We start from the raw sequence: 21,140 nt of genomic DNA on the forward strand, positions 1-21,140 counted from the left end.
CGGCGGCGGAAGGGGCGGGGCCTCGCGGGTGCGCGCGCCGCCGTAGTCCAGCCAAACTCTCGGAGCGAAGCGGGGCCCTCCCTCTCCCCGCCATCTCCGCCAATGCAAACGAGACAGAGGCGGGCCCAGTGGCGGAAGGAGCATGGCGTGGAGGCAGCTGAAAGTGAGTGTGGAAATTGGAGCTCTTGGGGAAGCGAGGGAGAGTCGAAGCGAGAGCAGAGCTAGGGGAGAACGCCGGGCTGGCCCAGGCCAAGTGTGAACGGGAGTCCGCCCGAGATCGTGGGCCCATTCGTGTGTCTCTGCAAAAGCTCATGCGTGTGCATTTGTATACGTGTACTTGGTCTGTGTGTGTAAACAGCACGTGCGTGTCTGGGTTGATGCTGATCTTTGTCAGCGCACGTGGGCCAAACTTATGGAACGTGGCACAGGGTCGCGCAATGATCACATGGCCGCCTACCACTGTGGGCAGCATCCAACGTGGAATGAAATTACAAGAAGGCGCGGTCCCAACCCTCTAGATATAATTTTAGGCCGAGGGCCCTTTGTAACGGTGCTCAGATATTTGTTGATTGACATTAAGGAGGCGTTCCTACAATCTGGAGACTAGGAGCTATTTATATTAACAGCAAGGAGTAATCCAAAAAGGCAAATCTGATCGTGTCACTTCCTTGTTTAGAGAACAAAACCGAAATCTTTATTCTGGCCAAGACCGCTGTCTCCCCAGCTTCTTTTTAAGACATACTTTTACTCCGCGGTTCCAAATAAACCTTTCTCTTTCCCCCATTCCTTGGGTGCATCACAGTCTCCTCTGCCACTTTTTCCTCCGCCCATGCCTCCTAGTTAACTCCTATTTATCCTTTAAATATCAGCGTCACTTCCTTAAGCCTCTATCTTCCTCTGAGATTAGGTTGGGTTCTTCCATTACCCTATACTTTTTTCTTCATAGCAATTGTCATAGTTATATATTTGCATGATCATTGATTTCTGTCTCCTCATGAGATTGTACTCCCCATGAAGGAAGGGACTTGGTCTGTTTAGCCGGCCTGTGAGTGGTCAATCACTATTTGACGAATGATCGAATGGATGAGTGAATGACTCAGCGTCTGGAAGTGATAGAGAAAAGTATGAACCACATTTAAATTAGGAGAGTGGTTCTTGACCCCATAAGACCTAATGCACCTTTAAAAAAAGTATTTTGCAATCCTCTTTATTATCCTGAAATAGAATTTATTTATAATCTTTCTATGTATAATTTTTAATAGTCAACATATGTCCTAACTGGAATATAAAGGAAAAATGAAAGTAATTTGTAATAAAATATGTATTTCAATATGTAAATGTTAGGGCATGACTCACCTAGTGAGATAGTTATATGTTTAAGCCTCTACTTAGAAATTCTAGTGCTACAGGTATGTTTGTAATATGCCCCAACCAAAGTACCATACCATTCCTGATGGGATTTTCTGAAATAGTGAACAATTCTTGGTAATGTTCTGTGCAAAAATGTAGTCATCCCTCAATTTACAAGGAAATTGTATTTCTGGAAAAGTCAATGTACATAAAAACTATAAAGGAGATAGTTTGTATTTATTTGGTGAAATATAGTTTGGTTCTAGGATCAGATAATAGGAGTAGATATTTTTTATCTACTGAGTGTCAGTAGGACGTTCAACAGTCATACAGGACCAGGACAATTCATGTGTCTGAAAGTCTAAAACAATACAGGATGTCTGACTACTGATTCCTGCCTACTAAATCTATTAGCATTCCCCCCAAATGCCCACCACATGTCCCTTAGCGGGCAGTATTGTCACTTTTGAAACCTCTGGCCTGGAGTCCTTGAGGGCCAGAAGTGTAGACACAGCTTCTGACTGTAGAGGCCAATGTGTGCACAAGACTAGAAATGAAGGAGAGCAGGTTTAGCAGAAAGCTAGGGACATCAGTTCATGGTTATATGTCATTATGTCCTCTGTGTGGGGGTGTTCAAGGGCTCAGACAGGGCGCTGCAGGCGGGCGTTGAGGGCCAGTGTTTTTTTTTTTTTCCAGAAGCGGGCCCAGGATGCCCTGGTCATCCTGGGGGGCGGAGGACTTCTCTTTGCCTCCTACCTGACAGCCACGGGTGATGAGTATTTCTACGCTGAACACTTGATGCCGACTCTGCAGGGCCTGCTGGACCCTGAGTCAGCCCACAGGCTGGCTGTTCGTGTCACCTCCCTGGGGCTTCTTCCTCGTGCCACATTTCAAGACTCTGACATGCTGGTAGGTGCTCTTGGAACACCTTTTGCAATACAAAGCGAAGGTCCCCTAATTTACACAGCTGGGGCTAATTCTTTTGAAAAGCAGAGTCCCAAGTTAGCTCCAGTGAAAAACTGTCATCCTTATCTACAGAGCAGGAAACAGGCACAGAGTAAAGTGACTTACCCAAAGTCATACAGCTGGGAATTGGCTGAGTCAGGATTCAAACCCATGGAATCTGACTTGGCAACCGTCTCCTTAGCCACTATCCTGCCTTGTTAAGGTCTCAGGTAGTTCAGTTTTCACCTCTGCAAAATACATAAGCATGCCAGAGTCATTAAACATCTAGGGTGACAGATATTTATTTCTAGGTAAGCCCTTTGAGGAAGGCATATAAACCCTGTCCCAGCATCATTCAGCCCTACATTAACATATGGGCCCCACCATGTGCCTGTGACTGTTCTGGGTACTAAAGTACTGCAGCAAATGAAACAGAAGAATCCATGTCCTCCTAGAATCTGTATCCATGAGTAAGCTGTCCAAGAGACTTCTTACGAAATGGGAGACATCAGAATGATGTGAATATAAAATATAAGGACAACAAACAAGCAGCACTCAGACCTCTTTGGTGAAGGGTCCCTACTGTAAATCAAAGGGACCCTTCTCTGCACTTTCCCTTTTTGTTTAAGAATCCCTTTCACTTCTCCATCCTGCAGTTTTGAGCAGATGTGGCATTTTACCTGGCTTAGCATACTTAAGCACTGAAATACACTGTAGAATCAGAAAGAACATTCTTTTCCTTAAGCCTTCCTCATCCCAAACTGCTAGTTTGCGAGTCCTGGATCCTTGCGTAACAGGAGTGAGGAAAGAGTGGGATTTGGAGGGAAGTGAGGTTATGTCGGGGGGAGGTACAAAGCTATGTCCCATAAACATCGCCGATAGGGAGAGCAAATGTGGCCTTTCAGCTGTGGTCCTAAACACTGCTATGTGGGTCCCACCTCCAGCAACTCATTGTTTAGGCTGTAGTCCAGACTCAACTGACAGCCAGGACTCTTGATAATCTCACTCAATTTAACTTTCTAGTGTTAGCTGTCTACCATTTCCCTAATTCGTGGTTCTCCGTCCTGGCTGTGTATTAGAATCACCTGGGGGTACTTTTGGACCATACAGATGCTCTGGCTTGATGCCAGAGCCACTTAACCATAATCTCTGGGAGTGAGGACTGAAAGCTCCCTGGGGATCCTGTCATGCAGCCAGGGTTGAGGCGTTGTCCTTGAGCAAGGCCCGCTGGTCCAGCCACACTTGCTGCCTCACAGTCCATGAGGTACACACTTTTACCTTCACTTTTCGTCACTCTCCCTTCTTGGAATAGCCTTTCTACCTACTGCATCCAGGACTAGATGGTGCCTGCCCTTGGAGTTCGTTGTTAGTCCTGGCAAAGGTTTTCCTGGCTATAGTGATGGATTCCATTGGCAATCACTGGCTTTGTGACACAGCTCCTGATTTCTTTCACACCTTTTAAAGTATTTGTCTTGCTACTGGATTTGCTGGCTCCATCAGGGCAGGAATCCTGAATTACTTAGGAGTCAGTCCAGACCTGACAGTAATTAGGCCTCACTCTCTCTCATTCTAGAGAACAATCTGGAATCCACCCTATGTCTGACAGGGAAGAACCTGTTTCTGGCCACTGCCTGGTTCTGGAGCCCAGCAGTCAGGTCTGCTCAGCTGAGCACTTTCTTCCCTCTAGTGCCCGCAGGGTCTTGGGAAATCGCTGGGGCTTCGGATCGGCCTGGCTGAGGAGGGACCCCGGTGGGTCTGACTTTCTAAGCTGATTCAAGGATTTGCTGCTTGACACTGTTTCAGACTAGAACTAGCTAGGGGCTGACACCAATGAGCCACTCTCCCACCAAGGATAGTGGATAAGGAGGGATGGATTTTAACTATGACTGGAAAAGACAGTGTCCATCTCCTGCTCAACCTGTGGTGGAAACACTGTTTTTCTCCTCAGTCTTGGTCATGGATGACAAAGCCCGATTGTTCTTGAACTTCAGTAGGCATCAGAATCACCTGGAGAGCACTGTTAAAAAACAGATTCCCTCAGAGCTCCATTCCGCCCACCATCCCCCAGACTCTGATCCCTTAGTCTGGAGATGGGCCCAGGGATCTGATGTTTAACAAGCTCCCCAGGGAATTCTGACATAGGTGTGCCGGGGGCCACACCTTAAGAGACCTTGGTATAGCCTTGTGTACCTCTTGACTTTGTCTCCCTCTCCCTAGGAAGTGAGAGTCCTGGGCCGTAAGTTCCGAAATCCAGTAGGAATTGCTGCAGGATTTGACAAGCATGGGGAGGCTGTGGATGGACTTTACAAGATGGGCTTTGGTTTTGTTGAGATAGGCAGTGTTACCCCAAAACCTCAGGAAGGAAACCCCAAACCCAGAGTCTTCCGCCTCCCTGAGGACCAAGCTGTCATTAACAGGTAGGTGAGGGGCCCAGAGGTAATAGGGATGTCTTCTTCCCAGCAGGGTTCTCGGGATGTTTCCTGTCATACAATGTGGACATTATTCTGTCATTTGGAATGTTCAGGAACCATGTTGAGCATATACCATGTGCCAGGCACAAAAGCAGGTTTTAGGGTTTCAGTTTGACCCATATACACACTGAGTCTCGAAGAAACTATATAACTTAGCCACAACCATGAGATCATAAGCAGGAGAACTTAGTACAGATTTAGGCTCATTTGACTTTAGAGTTTGTGTTTTTTCCATATTGTTACTCCAGTGCCCTTGCCCAGCTCTGTCTAGTAGAAATATAATGCGAGCCCCATATGTAATTTAAAATAATCTAGTATATTGATAAAAATACTATGATAAAATAGTAAAATAGTACTATGATAAAAATACTATGATAAAATAGTAAAAAGAAATACATGAAGTTAATTTCAATTAATATAGTCAATTATATTAATTATATTACTTCATTAAAATAATATATTCTAAATATTTTTTAAATTTAAATTTATTGGGACGACACTGTTAATAAAATCATACAGGTTTCAAGTGTACAATTCTGTAATACATCATCAGTATATTGTATCGTGTGTTCACCACCCAAAGTCAGGTCTCCTTCTATCACCATATATTTGATCCATTTCACTCTTTTCTGTCTCCCTCCAATATCGTTTTAACATATATTCAATCTAAAAATGATTAATTAGCTATTTACCTTCTTTTCCTTGTACCAAGTCCTCCAAATCCAGCGTTTGTCTTCAGCACTTCTTGGTGTGGACTGGCCTCGTTTTCGAGTGCTTGGTAACACGTGTGGTGAGTGAGTGGCTCTTGTATTGGACAGCACAGCCCTGGCCTTCAGCGAACTGGAAAATTTCATGTATTACATATACAGCTGCTTTTAGTAAGAGAGATCCTTCTAGACTGTTTAAAGACCTCTTCATAATCCCTGGGGAATTTTCATTACAGCAAACCCAGAAGGGGAAGAAGTTCCTACTTTTCGGTAACAGTATTGTGAAGTGCCTCCTTAGGGAGATTTTGATAGGCATCTTTGGGGCCATTAATGGCCTTCTGGAAGGCTGACCTGTGGGAAGTTTATTTGGCTGCACTTCCCGCTTTATTGTGCTTGTTTCAGGGAAATTTTCTAGCATTAGTGATCTAGTTATTGATCATTCTGCTGCATTGCACGCTGGGGTCGAAATCTTCAGAACGTCCAAGTCACTGAAAGTACTAGGGTGACGGTTCTTGGCAGAATCCTGTGGATGAGCAGTGGCTGCAAGTGGGGAGCCTGTGCTCCGGAGCACTGTGTATTCACCCTTCTTGCTCTATCTGGCACAGAGTGGGTGCTCAATAAACTCTTGCTGAATGAATGGATGACTTTATTCATTAAGTCAGCAAATGCCTGTGCCATTGCATCTGTTAGGTTTTTGGCTGCAAGTAACAAAGTGGCTTAAACAATAGGCATTTGTTGTTATTTTCTTCCATAACAGGTGTAGCAAGCAGCTCCAGGGTTGGTCAAGCAACAGGTCAATGTCAGGACTCTGGGCCAACTTCTCTGTGTCTTCCCTTCTCGTTTGTGAGATGGCTACCCCAGCTACAAGCATTGCGTCCTCTCGTGCGTGTCTGAAAGCAGAAAGGGAAAAGGAATGCTAGATTTTGGGGGAGGGGCAGTTCCCAGAAGCTCCCCATTAGTTATCACTGTGTGCCTCAGTGACCACGCCCAGTCACACGTTCATACTTCAGTTGCTAGCATGGCTGGAAAAGAGTCATTGCCATTTTCACCCAGTATCAGGGGAGGAAAGAAGGGAGAAATGGCCAACAGGTCAACAACCTACAGTGGGGCTGGGGAGACGGAGTTAAGCAAGAGAAATGAGGTTACTGTCTGTATGGAATGTCTAGTAGCAGGGTGATGGAAAAGTGAGATATCTCCTTTGTCCTAAAGAAGATTATAATCCAGGAGGGGGACTTAGAAAGACCAGTTACAGACTGCTCAGTGAATGGCAGGAGGTGACGCATTTGTGTCTGGAAGTTTGATGCAAGGAGGAGAGGGAGTGTGTGATCTGGGCCAGGAAGAGGGGACGATTTGAATAGGCAGAAAGGACAGGGAAACGCTGGCAGGATGGATTCCAGGAGGTGGGAAGAAGGGATTGTTAGGGGTGAGGGCTCCACCGGGCGTGTGTGTGGAGGTGCAAAGGCCAGGAGGAGTGGGGGCTGGGCCCAGACAGTCTGGGGCAGCTATGTGGCTGAGTCCGGGCTGTATCCAGTGCTAGTTGGCTGGGTGGCTTATTTGCAAGTTTTAATCTTTCCTTTTGTGTTTAATAGTGTTCTGACAAGTTCTCTAGGAGGTCAAGGGTGTTTAGATCTTGCAGTTCTTAAGAACTGACTTTCATTTTTTTCTTTTCTGTTTTTAAAAGTCCTATGTATGGCCATGGAGCCATGTCTTTTTCCTTCTGGTTGAGGGCTCTAACCTTGTCCCTTCTATCTGCTTGTGTGTTACAGATACGGATTTAATAGTCACGGGTTCTCAGTGGTGGAACACAGGTTACGGGCCAGACAGCAGACACAGGCCAGGCTCACAGAAGGTAAAGTGGGGCTGCATTAGAGGGGCTTTCTTCATTGGTTGGAAGGAAATGTGGGAGAAAGGTCTGGTACATTCCTAATGACATAAATGTGATTGAGCAATAGAAAAAACACTACAGAACTCAGGGCTCCTCTCCTAGAGGAATTTTCCTGGTTCCACCGGTATCCAAGATTTTAACGGAATTTCACAATTTAGCAAAGATGCACTTAGTTTCTGCCTTGTTATGTAACCTATGTTGTATCTTAACTGGGCAGCTCGGAAGGGAGCAAAACGGCGTGGCTCCTCTGATCACATAGATGTGGGTGTGGCTCGAACGCCATCTTCCTTGTCCTGCTCTGTTGTCTTTTTGTCCATTATATAAATAATGCGTGTTAATTATAGAAGTGTTAGTAACTACAGAGAGGCATAAAGAAGAAAATAAAAACTATTCACGCTCTTCCCCACTCTGGGATAACTACTCTTGGCATTTGGGAGTTCGGAAACACCATGCATTTTTGAAGGCCATTCGGAGATGCTGGTGTTTATTCCCTGGGGCTTTCCGTGTTGCTGTCCCTCAGGATGCACTAAGCGCCCAAGTGTCCTTTGGGATTATTTGGGGCCGTGACCTTTCTCCTCATTGGATCTCTCTCTGGAACTCCTTCCAGGATGTTTTAGTCTCATCAGATATCCTAGTGAGAAAAACCTCTGGATATGATTCATTTCAGGAAGGAGGCTGAAAGGGCCAAGGCTGATGTGGGGAGTAGGAAGTGACTCTGTTTAGAAATCCCCGGCTTAGGCAGAACCAGACCCTGCTATGCTACAAACCTTGCCGTTTGGGGAACTTTGAAGGTCACAGTGTGACTTTCACAGTTTGCGATACTCTCCTGCCTTCTTGCCTCTCTTTCCTTTTAATTGTCCACGGTGTTCTTTATACCAGCCTTCTCCCGTTCTTCCTTACTCGTCCCCCCTTACCTGTCCCCTCACCCCCCACTCTGGCACTAACATTCATTGGAGTGAGGCAAAATCCTATAGCAGAGCTCTGCACATAGTGTTTGGCAGCAGCTAGAAGCCTTGAAGACAGCTTATTGCTAGCACCATGCCAAGGAACATGAGTTGACAAAAGCTGTGGTACCATCTGGGGATAGAGTAATTCAGCAATTTCTGTCTAACTCCAAAATCTTGTCAGTTTGGGCAGATGACTACTAATAAAAGATCCATTAGCTACATGAAAGCGATACTCTCAAGCCAGTTTACCCGTGTGGAAAAGAATGAGAGCTTACAGATGCCCTTGGCTTGATGGAGGCTAGACTTGGGAAGCTTGGAGACCTTATATAACCTTTGTCTAATGGGTTACAACCCTCCTCCACAGTTAGCTTTTCACACACAATTAGCTACTCAAATCTCATTTACTTTCAAGCTGATAAAAGGACGACTACAGTTTAGGGTATGAAAAGTGGTTAGCAGGACTAGATGTCCTTTGATCCTCCCTGATCTGACACATGTTTTGTGGACTAACTTGATATTTCAGGCCTTTTCCCAACCATCAGAGGGAAAAATAGCTGGCACCACTGGCATGCCATTGACCTTTACAGAGAAGATGTTACCTTAGGAGAAGTACAGACAGCACCTTGCTTTCACACACAGCCTGTTTCTGAAACGCATTTATCTGAAAGTCCAAAATGCAAGTCACCTGATAATCCCATGGATTTTTAAGTAAGGTGGCTGAACTACTTACTGTGCAAATCGAGACACTTCTGAGAGTGAAAGGGGGCAGGCATTAATAAGTTTGCCCAGGCTGCAGGCGTAACCAGGGCTGTCCGGGGAGCACTGGGATGTGTAGTCATCCCAGTTATAAGGGGGAGGCCCTTCTCAGAGAACTGAAATTATAAAATAATTATACCTCTGCATTCAGGCATGATAACTGAAAATATTTTCCAGTGTTTTATAGCCTTTAAGCTTGGTTTTTCTTCACAACTGCACACCCAGTCATTCGACCCAAGTCCAATGAGCTCCGGTTGAGAGTAAACAGTTGGCCCTTCTGACACGCCTATTGATTTCTCTCTGTTCTCAGTTGTGTTACATTTATGAGCCCTACCTTTTTTTATCGCTAGTATTTGCGTTCTGAATTTTTCCATTTTCCATTACATTAAAAAAAAGAAAAAGGGTGCGATGTAGTAAAACATCTTTGCCCAAACATTGCTAGGCAGACAGAGGTGGTGAGCTATTTCCTGCTCACTGGGCAGCAGCACCATGCAGCAGTCCACAGTGCTGGTCAGCTGGGCGGGACATTCTCACTGAAGGTGGAAGGCCTTGACAAGGGCTGTTCATATCAAGGAAATGTGTGGGAACAAAATCTTGACCAGCGATATTTGCAGATGGGCTGCCGCTGGGGATAAACCTGGGGAAGAATAAGACCTCGGCGGATGCTGCCTCGGACTATGCAGAGGGGGTTCGAGTCCTGGGCCCCTTGGCTGACTACCTGGTAGTGAATGTGTCCAGTCCCAACACCGCTGGGCTGCGGAGCCTTCAGGGAAAGGCTGAGCTGCGCCACCTGCTGACCAAGGTGGGAAATTACATCTATAGGTCCTGCTGCACCAGCTTGTCCTACCCCCACCTGCTGTTCATTCTCCTTGGCAAAGTTCCACTGTCACAGTCTAGGGACTGTCCTTAACACCTGGACCAGTTAGCACCCCTCACTATACCTCTAATCCCCTATCATAACACTGATTATGCTAATAGTGATTCACTGCTCAGTTATCTGTCCCAGCTGTTAAACCATAAGGTCCATGGAAGGGACCAGGTCTTGTATTTATCACCGTCCCTAGTATCTAGCACATTGAAAGAATGAATGAATTGAATGACTTTTCATCACACAGTACTCCTGACAGCATTACTTTGTTATCTCTTTTAGGAACAAAAGTCTAAATCAACCTTAATATATTAGTTGAAGTCAATGACAATATTAGGATTAAATCACGGGACCTACTGGTTCAAGAGAATGGAATTGCCTTGATGGGGTCTTTTGCATAACTGAGGGCTGTGTTTCCTGAAAAGGAGAAATGGCTCATGCTTTAGTTTGATAGTTGATGATGAAAATACACTGATCTGCAGTAGGTCACAGTTGCACCCTCCAGCTGTGGTCTCGGGTCCTCATCGCTGGCCGCATGCTGCTCTAGGTGCGGCAGGAGAGGGACGCCCTGAAGAGCGCGCACAAGCCGGCCTTGCTGGTGAAGATCGCGCCCGACCTCACGGCCCAGGACAAGGAGGATATCGCCAGTGTGGTGAGAGAGGTGCGAGTCGGGGCTGGGGAGTGTCGGTCCCTCCCTGCTGCTCAAGGCCAGTGGGCCAGCCGGGCTACCCCAGACCAGCCTGTGGTTTCTGTGATACCGAGGGCTTGTTTGGGGTCTGTCACAGCGTAATTCATAATATAATAAAAAGCAGATGTTTGAATAAATGAAGGAGTCTTTTTCTCAGGTCTCTTCCCTCCTCTCTTTCCTCCTCTTCACCAGCCAGGGCTTTGAGGCTTGTGCTTGCACCCTTGGCCAGTCTCAGACTGGAGTACAAGCATATCTCAGGTGTTGAAGTTTTTATAAATTGAAGGCAAGACCCCCCACTAGCAAAAGGATTATGGCTCACATTATTGCAAGACTCACTTTGTTGTGGTGGTCTGGAACCAAACCCACAATATCTGCGTGGTATGCCCGTGTTCTCTCTTCAGTCTGACACCAGGTCTCTGTCTTATAGGAGAGCAGTAGAAACAGACCGAGCCTGACAGTCCTGGGTTCTAGGACAGTCTGCAGTGGGTTGTAGTGAGGATTAAATCCTGTCGTAGTGGAACATTATGGGTGGTCACAGTGTGATGGCAGCCGTTTGTCCTGTCGAGGCTCATTCTGACACTGTTCTAGAAGAACAGTGAGATCTTGCGTCTGGGTTGTGGTGTGGGCACCTGGCCTGGCTCCTGGCTCAGACCCCCGGGGAAGCCTCTCTCGGTCGTCAGTGTCGTGACTGGAGGGCTTTTTCTCTGTCTCACACTGCAGTTGTGTATCGATGGACTGATTGTCACGAACACCACAGTAAGTCGCCCTGCCGGCCTCCAGGGTGCCCTGCGCTCTGAAACAGGAGGGCTGAGCGGGAAGCCCCTCCGGGATTTATCAACACAAACCATCCGGGAGATGTATGCACTCACCCAAGGCAAGGAGCTGGTGTCTGTGTCTTCAGATTTGTGTGTGGCTCAGGCCCTGGGGTCACAATCAGAATCGTGAATTGCTGTAGTCAGCAGGGGGCCCGAGGGCTGAAGCCATACTGACTTCTTGGTTCTCGCCCTTCCTCAGTGTTGCCTTGTGCTTCTCTGCAGGCAGAGTCCCCATCATCGGAGTTGGTGGGGTCAGCAGCGGGCAAGATGCACTGGAGAAGATTCGGGCGGGGGCCTCCCTGGTACAGCTGTACACGGCCCTCACCTACCGGGGGCCACCCGTGGTGGGCAGAGTCAAACGAGAGCTGGAGGCCCTTTTGAGGTGAGTGGGGCCGCCTGTGGCTTGAAACAAAAGTTCATGTGGTTATCATTGCAGAATGACTCAAGTCAAAAAGGGATGCTATTCATCCGTCTATTTATTTTTCATGGAAAAAGGATTTGAAGGGTATATTGCAAACGCAGGGGCAAATTACTCTGTTGCTCCTTTGACGAAGGACAAGGCATGTCATGAATTCAAGATTAACTTTCAAGGCAAAGGTGTCTATAGGCCCGAGGAGTTCTGGTGGCATTGCCATTAATTCAGTAACCCTGGCTTGATGTCTGGGACTGACTGCCTTCCTGAAGACCTGGATGTTCATGTCTAGGTCCCTGGGTGGAGACTGTTGGAGTCATGAGGTCTGTGTTAAGGAGAGAGAGGCAGGTGGCATCATGGAGCAGATAGAGCCCAGGCTTCCGGTAAGAATAGAGCCCGTCCTTCACTATTTGCTGAAATTGTTTTGTTTTCTTTTTCCAGGGAGCAGGGTTTTACCAGAGTCACAGATGCCATTGGAGCAGATCATCGGAGGTGAGGACATTATCCGTGAGAAGTGTGATCCGGAAACTTCCCACTAACTCAGGCGAGCCTTTGTGGCTGGATCAAAAGAGGAGGGACTCTGCCTCAAGCCACACCCCCAAACTCCAAGAGCCCTTTCTCTGAGGCCAGGCTGGGCTGTAAAAGCCAATTGTGAGGGTCTCCAAATCAACACAAGGCTTTCTTCAATCACCAGTCAAGCCATGAACTGCATTTAGGGCTTTTTCCAGACATAAATCCTACGACCCTTTAATATTGCAAGGACATTAGATATTTGGCGGGGGTGGGAGGGGGTAATAAAGCCATTTCAAACCTGGATTTAAGTCTCAGCCCTTTCTGGAGGGCCTCTGCTACTCGGGTTCTGAGGCGGGCTTCCCAGGAGCTTGACTCTCTTTCATTCTATCTTTATTTTTTTAAAATTTTAACTTTATTTTGAAACTATTTCAACAGAAACAAAAGCTGTAAGAAAAGGGCCGTGGATGGCTATCCTCTCCCAGTGTCTTCATACCATCTTCTTCTGAGTGTCTGTGTCCTGATGTCTTATAAGGACATCAGTCATTTTGGATTAGGGCCCACCCCAGTGACCTCATTTTAACTTGATTACCTCTGTAAACACCCTGTCTCCAAATAAGGTCACACTGTGAGGTACTGGGGGATTTCAACATAACCAATTTTGGGGAGATATAATTTAACCCATCACAAGGAATGTGCTTGCTGACTCCCTGCTTTCATGTCTGTGACCTGAGGTGCCCTTACGCAGACAGATTCTCAAGGTGCTTGAAGATACTAGACAAGAGGCCAAAGAGGTATAGTCATTAGCTAACGAAATAGAGAAATGCTAATCTTTTCAATACCGAAAAGCAAATGGTGAAGAGAAACCCTGTCTGGGAAGAGCTGTTGATGTCAACAGAAAAATCACCTTCGTTCCCATCGCCGTAGTACAGGTTGTATTTTAAAGTGATTTCTCGGTATCTCTGTGGAGATACTGAGAAATATATGTGCAATAATGATAACGAGTCCTGTTGCCTCATCTTTTCATCTCGGCCCAGCGTGGCCCTTCCTCCATCCACTCAGTCTCTGCCAAGAAACCAGCGGCCAGGCTCCTGTTGTTTTTTTTCAAAGATCTTTTTCCTGGTTTTTATCTCACTATGAAAATAATGCCTACTCAAATATAAATTTAAACAATACAGCCTCCAAATAAAAGCTGTCTACCTCTGTACCCCTCAATCCTACTTCCCAGAGCTAATTGGTTAATTTTTATATCTATCTAGATTTTTCCAGACATTTTTCTTTGTATCTATGAACATGTATATCCATAGCTATCTTTTTCATCTATCTGCATATTCATATAGAATTGTTTCAAGGACAGTACAAAGAACTATTATTCAATACTCAGTCATATGACAGTAAATTGCTGATCTGATGCCCTATCATCTGAATATTTTAGTGTGGATTTCTTGCAAACGAGTATCTTCTGCTACATAACCACAATACAACCATCAAAATCGGAGTATCAGCACTGATACATTACTTCCATCTAATCAGGACATGTGGGAGGCAGAACCCCTAAAATGCCTCCCACCCCCTTACAAAGGCCCTGCCCTAATCCCTGGAACCTAAGAATATGAGGAGATAGCACTCCCATGACTGTTATGCGGTTTAAGATAGGAACCTCCCAGAAGATAAGAGATTTGGGTAGGTCTGATCTAATCACACAGGCCCCTTTAAGAGCGGAGAGTTTTCTCTGGGGGAAGAAAGACAGATTGGAAGCATGAGAAGGAATCATGAAAGTCCTGTTGCTACTTTGAAGATGGGGGTGGGGGGCATGGCCAAGGGCATGTCTTGGATAGCTCAGAAGGTTGTTGGTGGAGCTTATTCAGTGCCTCAGGAAAATCAAGTGTGCAGGACACTGGGGTTTCATTCAGGTCCGTTCTCAGTGGCAGTGGGCCCGGGCTCTATTTCAAAGAGTACCCAGCTCTTCACTCAAGGTGGCTTGCCACCCAGGAAGGCCAGCTGGTATCTCATTTGATCAGAGAAGGTGGAAATCTGCATGTTAAATATGGTAACTCCAGTGTTTAAAATTAGAGCCAGTCCATCCAAATCGGTGTGTGGGTCAGATGTGAATTATGGCCTCCCACTTAGGTGTCTGGTCCCTCCCATTCTGGGGCAGCAGTTAGTTACTCTCCAACTTCTGAGAGCTAGGAGCCCAGCAGGGGGAACGGTTGGGAGTGGGAGGATATCAGGATGACCATCCCAGCCAGGGCGGGGACAGGAGGGTCTCAGAATGTGCTGGTGACTCCGTGAATCACCATGGATTGGGGGAGAGTGGGGACTTGAAGTTGGCCTCCAGAGATTCACCGAACCCCGCTGAGGCCCTATTTTCTCACCTGCAAAAACAGTGGTTTAGAGGATTAAATGATACCTTAACAACTTTTACAAAGATGCATATGACATGCCAGGCACATTATGTACTTATTAGACATGGGCAATCATGTAAATTTTGTGTGCTTCATTTTCCTAATGTGTAAAATGGGGAGAAGCACAGTACCCATCTCAAAGGGATGTTATGAGGATTAAATATGAAGCACAGTAGTGCTTAACGCATCCTACCCTCCTAATAAATGTTACTTTTAATATCTCTAATCACCAGGAATGTCCTGCAAATAGGTATAACCAGCTTGTATTTACAGACGAAACCAGGGCTTTGAGAGATTAAATAACTTCTCCAAACCTGGCAGCTAGGAATCAGCAGAACTGGGCCCCTGAATACCTCTGAAAAGTATTAATTCCTTTTCACCTTTTCTTTTCTCTCAAAAATTCACCTTCTATTAACAGATAGACTTCCTACTGTGTGCCATTACTTTTTTGAAAAGCTTTCATAGACACTTGCCCTGGGAACTTGATTGTCTGATAGAAGGTGGTAGAGCGGGGTCTAGTGGTCAAATCTTGGAGTCCCTTAGAGGAGGAGAACATTCTGTAGGAACCACAGTGTCAGCCAGGGCTGAGCCTGAGGCTCTAAAACGGAGCAGTTTGAAACAACCATTTATTATCTCACAGGGTATCAATGGGTCAGAAGTTCATGAGCAACTTAATTGGGTGGTTCTGGCTCAGCGTCTCTCATGAGGTTGTAATCAAGACATTGGCCAGGGCTGCAGTTATCTAAGGCTTACCTGGGGCTGGATGGGTCACTCACGTGGCTCCTGTGTTAGTGCTGGCTGTCAGCCTGAGGCGTCAGTGAATCTCTCCATAGGGTTGCCCTAGTGTCCTTAAGCTGCAGCATCTGGCTTCTCTCAGAGTGAGTGATCTAATTGGAAGCAAGGTGGAAGCTGCAGTCTCTTGTGACCTAGTCTCGGAAGTCATACACTTACTTATGCCACATTCATTCTATTCATTAGAACAGCGTTGCCAGTTTTAGTAAAACACACACACATGATGCCCCATTAAATGTGAATTCCAGATAAACAATGAATACGTTTTAAGGATATCCCATGCAATAATTAGGACATACTTATATTAAAATTTACTTGTTTATCTGAAATTCGAATTTAATTGGGCATCATGTATTTTATCTGGGGGAACTTGTATTAGAAGCGAGTCACTTAGTCTGGCCCACACTCAAGGGGAGGGGAATTAGGTTCCATTTTTAAAGGGAGGAATGTCAGAATTCGTGCAGATATTTCCAAACCACCACAAGCAGAATTTTGAAAACTTTCATTTGGTCCTGGTGTCTGAGGGTCATTGCGTGGGAGCCTAATAGGATGAAGTAGTTCTGGCACAAGCAAAGTCACCTTCCTAAAAATCTTGCACATTTGTAAGTTTACAGCAAATCAGACACAATATCTTCTTTGATCCTCAGACAGCCCTGGAGGTGGGTGAGGCAATAATTATGATCCCCATTGTACGGATGAGGAAACCGAAGTGCCTAAGATAATATTGGCAGAAACAGTGGAGGGAGGAGATTCTCCTAATGGCAAGTGTAGCCCTGTGTCCTGATAGACTGCTGATGCCCCCGCTGTCTAAGACGTCTTGGATTCATTTTCTACCTTCTGCCTCAAATAGGTGATGGCGTTTGTGGATCCTTGCTGCCGTGCTGCCTTCCAGGTGACGGGGGGAAGAAGGCCCTCGGAAGCTGAGGGCTAAGGCGCAGCCTTCTCTCTGCCAGTCCCCACAAGCTCTGAGATCCCCGCTGGCGAGACTACGGGGATTCTCGACTGACTGGCTCCAGAGTGCCAGTCAGGAACATCATTCCCTGTCACCAGCAGGCAGTCAGCCTCACGTGAAAAAGACTGAAACGGCTAAACCAAGTAGAGAACTACTCTTCCCCAATTTTTATTATAAGAAATTTAGACATGCAGAAAAGTTGAAAGAATAGTATAATAAGTATCCATACCCCCTCCACCTATCTTATTATCAGTAATTCTCACTATCTTTTCCATGTCTATCAATCTCTTTACCTATTTATATTCTGTATTTTAATGAACTATTTTGGAGGAAGTGGTAGATGTCGGGACACCTCACTCTTAACTACTTTATAGCCTGCTAAAAATAAGAACATGTTCCTATGAAACATAATTCTATGATTACACCTAAGAAAATTAGTTATCAGTCTATGATATCTAACATTCTGTCTATATTCTAATTTTCCCTATCATCTTAAAAATATCTTCAGTAGTCAATCAAGGCTTACCTATATGTCTCTTTAGTCTTTTAAAATCTAGAACAGTCATCTCTGAAGAGATGAGGCCAGTTGCCGTATAATCAGTTCTACATTCTGGCCCAGAATAAAGGCTGTATTTCCTGATCCTACTTATAGCTGGATGTGGCTATATGACCAAAACCTACTCAATGATATGTGAAAGTATTGTGTGCAACTTCTGCAAAGTCTTCTGCTGCCTAGAACATAAGTATGATGGCTGGAGCTCTGGCAGCCATTTTAGACCTGAGGATTAGGGTCAACCCAAAGGCGAAAGCTGGAAAGAGCTTCATAGAACTGATCCAGCTCTGTCTGCTTACTTTTCCACCTCTTTTATTTGAGAAAATAAAATCGTTCATGTTTAAGTCACTGTGAATTAGGGTTTTTGCTCACATTTAGCCACATTTAATTCTAGCTAATAAAAGAGCCAGATTGAGGCCTATTGTAATCTTGCATTTGCCTGCAAGTTATGTTATCTGCTTTCTACTTGGCTAATACACACTTCAGGATTTCTCTTTCCTCCAGATGTACATTTCTGGTGCCAGTACACTGTGAGAATGTTCTCAGACTATCATGTTACCTACCCTCTAGTGTTGAATGAATCTTGGCAGTCAGGGAAAATTTCTCTAAGAACCTTGTGATTATAAATGTGGGAAATAAAAAAAAAATGTGGAAAATGAAGTTTGTGTGGCTTGTCACATGGAAGAGGACACCGGGGGCAGGTCTGAGAGGGGTGTGTGCAGGAGCAGGGTGGGAATGACTTGGAATTGGCACACGGTGGGTGAGATCCCTGGGCAGCAGCACGGGCAAGGCGCCAAAGGGCAGGGCTTTTAGGAGAGGAACACAGTAAACGTGCAACTCTGCATTCTTGCCAGCTGAGAAGTGATTTTCTGGGAGTTGAAAACTCCATTTGGAAAGTGTCTCTCAGGAAACAAAAGGAGTTACAATGTGTGAAGGCAATCTGGCCGCATCACCTGATGCCCATTAATCACTGGGGTTGCCTTGGTGGGTCCGGGAACACAGCTGTGCCTGGAGGGTCGGAACGTGTCCTGGGTCAGCATGACATCCATCCTGCTCCAAGCATGTGGAACACACGTAACCTTGGTGCTGCCATTTCAGCCCTGGTTATCTGAGAAACTGGTCAGCCTTCAAGCTTCGAGCATTCTCTTGGATGTGGAATTTTTAGTCTTTAATGGATCTAGTGACATTTTCCTACCTTAACAGAGCAAAAGGTGTGGATCCCAAGTCTGGAGACCTAAAGGAAATCACTGTGGTTCGGCCAGAATTTCAACTATCTTTGAGACTCCGATGTAACCATTAAAAAACAAACACACACATGCAAATATATACATATTTATATCCAATGGACGCACATGTGAATATAGATATGAGAGAGAGAGAGGAAGAGAATAGGGCTGACCCCTATTCACTTGTTCTTTCACTCATTCTTTCAACAACCACTTGCCGAGATCCAACTTCCTGCCAGTGGCTGTGCTACGTGTGGAGATAAAGATAACTGACTTTCCCACCACTTCTCAGTGTCTCAGAGACAAATAAAACACGACTGGCCAGAGCCTATCGGGTCACACCCCACGACAGTGGACGGAGCTCAGTGCCTCTCTAGCAGAGAGGGAAGTCGTTGGGGGCTTAGCCAGCCGCAGTTGCACTGATTTCTCTGTGTGACCTGGACTAATTTCATACAATTTCCTGGTCATAATTACACAAATCCATTTCTTGCACTGATGGCTCAAAAGGAGAAACTCATTTTAATACCATTCCTTCTAGAGAGATCTGTCATGGGACTGAGGTAAATGGCTCAACTGTACCCAGAACCTGGCTGGCTCCCAAGGTACACTGTTCCCAAATACTTTGCCAAGAAGCTTCCTTGGTCTATTTCCTAATACACTTCTGAGTCATGGCTCATGTGGTCTTTGCCTGTTTCCCTGCTGTGGTGCCCCATCCCCCAACCTAGACAGGGGTGGTGGTGGTAGGGTGGTAAGGGAGTGTGTGTGTGGGAGTGGGGTGGCTCATTCTTAGAGGAGCCTCCACTTCACAGCATCAGGCTTCTCCAGCTTTGGTGCCAGTGCTTCCGGGTCTTCTTTGCTCTCTCTGCTGGATATCACTGCCTGGATCATGGTTTTAATCAAACACACAGTTATTCATAGACTTCGATAGCCACTTAGAACTGATACCCTTAGCCTGGCTAATATGATTAGCTAGTGAGTTTGTTTTCCCTTCCAGGTAAACAATGTCTTAATTCGGTAAAGGATTTATCTCGACCCTTAAAAATGACTCTAATGGTGAGAACTCAAGGCTAATATTGTGTATGGGGCGGGGGGGTGGCGGGGCTTGAAAATTCTGTGAAGTTCATCAAACAGGAGAGGTAGCATCCCAGGGTGGCCAAGGACTTGGCCCGGGTTTGGATCCTGTCTCCTCTATTAGCTGTGTTACCTGAGCAAGTTCCTGATCTTCTCTGTGCCCATTTGAGGGGTTATTAGATAATAGAAGGATCTACTGCTTAGGAGCTGCTGAAGAATTAAATGAATAAACACACAGAAGGCACACATGACAGTGCTTGGCGCATAGTAAGAACTCTCACAAGACTAGCTGTTATGACGAGGTGAGTGCATATTTTCCTGAGGTACTTGTAGGGGTGGTTCTGCTGATAGCTTTTATGCCTCTGTGGTCCTGATCTTTTTTGCAGATAGAAGCTGATGTGATAGGCAGCATTAATTATGATTTAGTACTCATTTTCCCCCTACTCTGAACTCTTTGAGGGCAAAGTCTATGGTTATCACCTATTTAATTCAGCAAACTGAACTGAGCATCTTTGTATATCAGGTATTACTGGGTAATAGTGATAAAGGCGAATAAACAAATGCCAACATGGCCTCTGTCTTGTTTCCTGGGACCTTGAAAAATATCTGTCCCATAAATTCTGGTCGAAGAAACTAAGGACTACTGGTAAGAATTCTTCTGAATATAGATTTAGTTTTTAAACATCCTCACGCCGTTGACCTCTGACCAGTTTTATACTGGGAAAGACAGATTATATTTAAAATTTGGACCGACTATGTGGGTTTGCCATCTCTGGTTGTCTTTATTGATAGAAAACTGGACTGGGGATAGTATTTGATTTAGAAGCTTTGAAGTTGGAAGTTTCTCATTTATAAAGTGTCCAAGTTAATGCTACTGTTAAGCTATTTTTAATTGAAGTGTAATTGACATGTATTATATTTCATGTGTACAGCATAGTGATTTGACATTTGTATATGTTACAAAACGATCACCACAATAAATCTGGTTCCATCTATCACCACCCAAAGTTAATACAATGTTATTGACTATATTCCCTATGCTGTAAATTATATCCCATGACTTATTTTATAACTAGAAGTTTGGTCCCTTTCACCTATTTTGCACCCTGAACCCCCATCCCCTCTGGCAACCACTAATCAATTCTCTGTATCTATGAGTCTGTGTTTTGTTTTGATAAGTGAAATCATGTGGTATTTCTCTTTCTCTGTCTGACTTATTTCACTTAGCATAACACCCTCAATGTCCATCCATGTTGTTCGAATGGCAAGATTTCATTCCTTTTTATGGCTAAACAGTATTTCACTGTGTGTGTGTGTGTGTGTGTGTGTGTATATATATATATATATATATATATATATATATATATATATATATATATCTCACATCTATTTCACTGTGTGTGTGTGTGTGTGTGTGTGTGTATATATATATATCTATATATATATATCTATATCTATATATATATATCTATCTCACATCTTCTTTATCCATTCATCCATCAATGGACATTTAGGTTGTTTCCATACCTTGGATATTGTAAATTCACACTGGTATTTTCATCTTCTTTGGATAGGTATCTGGAAGTGAAATTGCTGGATCATATAGCAGTTCTATTTTTTAATATTTTGAGGAAGCTCCGTACTGTTTTCCACAGTGGTTGCACCAATTTACATTCCCATCCACAGTGCGTAAGTTCTCTTTTCTCCACATTCTCGCTAAAGCTTCTTATTTCTTGTCTTTTTATAATAGCCACACTGACAATTAGGGTGATAACTCATTGTGGTTT

General features: G+C 45.0%; 3 protein-coding genes across 8 annotated transcripts in view; 1 reads left to right on the plus strand and 2 right to left on the minus strand.

Annotated features, from left to right (window-relative positions):
• Nucleotides 1-6,064, minus strand: part of PKD1L3 (polycystin 1 like 3, transient receptor potential channel interacting) — a 69,389-nt gene extending 63,325 nt beyond the window's left edge. The window contains exons 1-2 of the mRNA XM_023523645.1: nt 5,459-6,064; nt 2,422-2,543 (exon numbers count right to left, since the gene is read on the minus strand). The gene's annotated coding sequence lies outside the window, so the exon portion shown is untranslated. The remainder of the gene's footprint in view (nt 1-2,421; nt 2,544-5,458) is intronic.
• On the plus strand, nt 51-17,716 carry DHODH (dihydroorotate dehydrogenase (quinone)). 6 transcript variants are annotated; one of them, XM_011380694.2, is made up of 10 exons: nt 51-163; nt 2,047-2,259; nt 4,513-4,712; nt 7,240-7,322; nt 9,676-9,863; nt 10,477-10,590; nt 11,338-11,491; nt 11,655-11,814; nt 12,286-12,336; nt 16,402-17,716. In XM_011380694.2, the coding sequence occupies exons 1-10, from the start codon at nt 143-145 to the stop codon at nt 16,403-16,405; spliced, it is 1,188 nt and encodes a 395-aa protein (XP_011378996.1). In that variant the 5' UTR covers nt 51-142; the 3' UTR covers nt 16,406-17,716. The 6 variants fall into 6 exon arrangements, with proteins under 6 accessions (XP_011378996.1, XP_011378995.1, XP_023379414.1 ...); XM_011380693.2 differs by lacking the exon at nt 16,402-17,716 and having other exon boundaries at nt 12,286-13,775; XM_023523646.1 differs by lacking the exon at nt 16,402-17,716 and having other exon boundaries at nt 10,477-10,581; nt 12,286-13,775.
• TXNL4B (thioredoxin like 4B) overlaps nt 6,099-21,140 on the minus strand; it is a 37,107-nt gene continuing 22,065 nt past the window's right edge. Inside the window, exon 4 of the mRNA XM_011380690.2 lies at nt 6,099-6,363. Coding sequence (XP_011378992.1) covers nt 6,132-6,363 — 232 coding nt within the window. The 3' untranslated portion in view covers nt 6,099-6,131. The remainder of the gene's footprint in view (nt 6,364-21,140) is intronic.

The sequence above is a fragment of the Pteropus vampyrus genome, unplaced genomic scaffold (genome assembly GCF_000151845.1).
Source record: "Pteropus vampyrus isolate Shadow unplaced genomic scaffold, Pvam_2.0 Scaffold399, whole genome shotgun sequence".
Classification (NCBI taxonomy): Eukaryota; Metazoa; Chordata; class Mammalia; order Chiroptera; family Pteropodidae; genus Pteropus; species Pteropus vampyrus.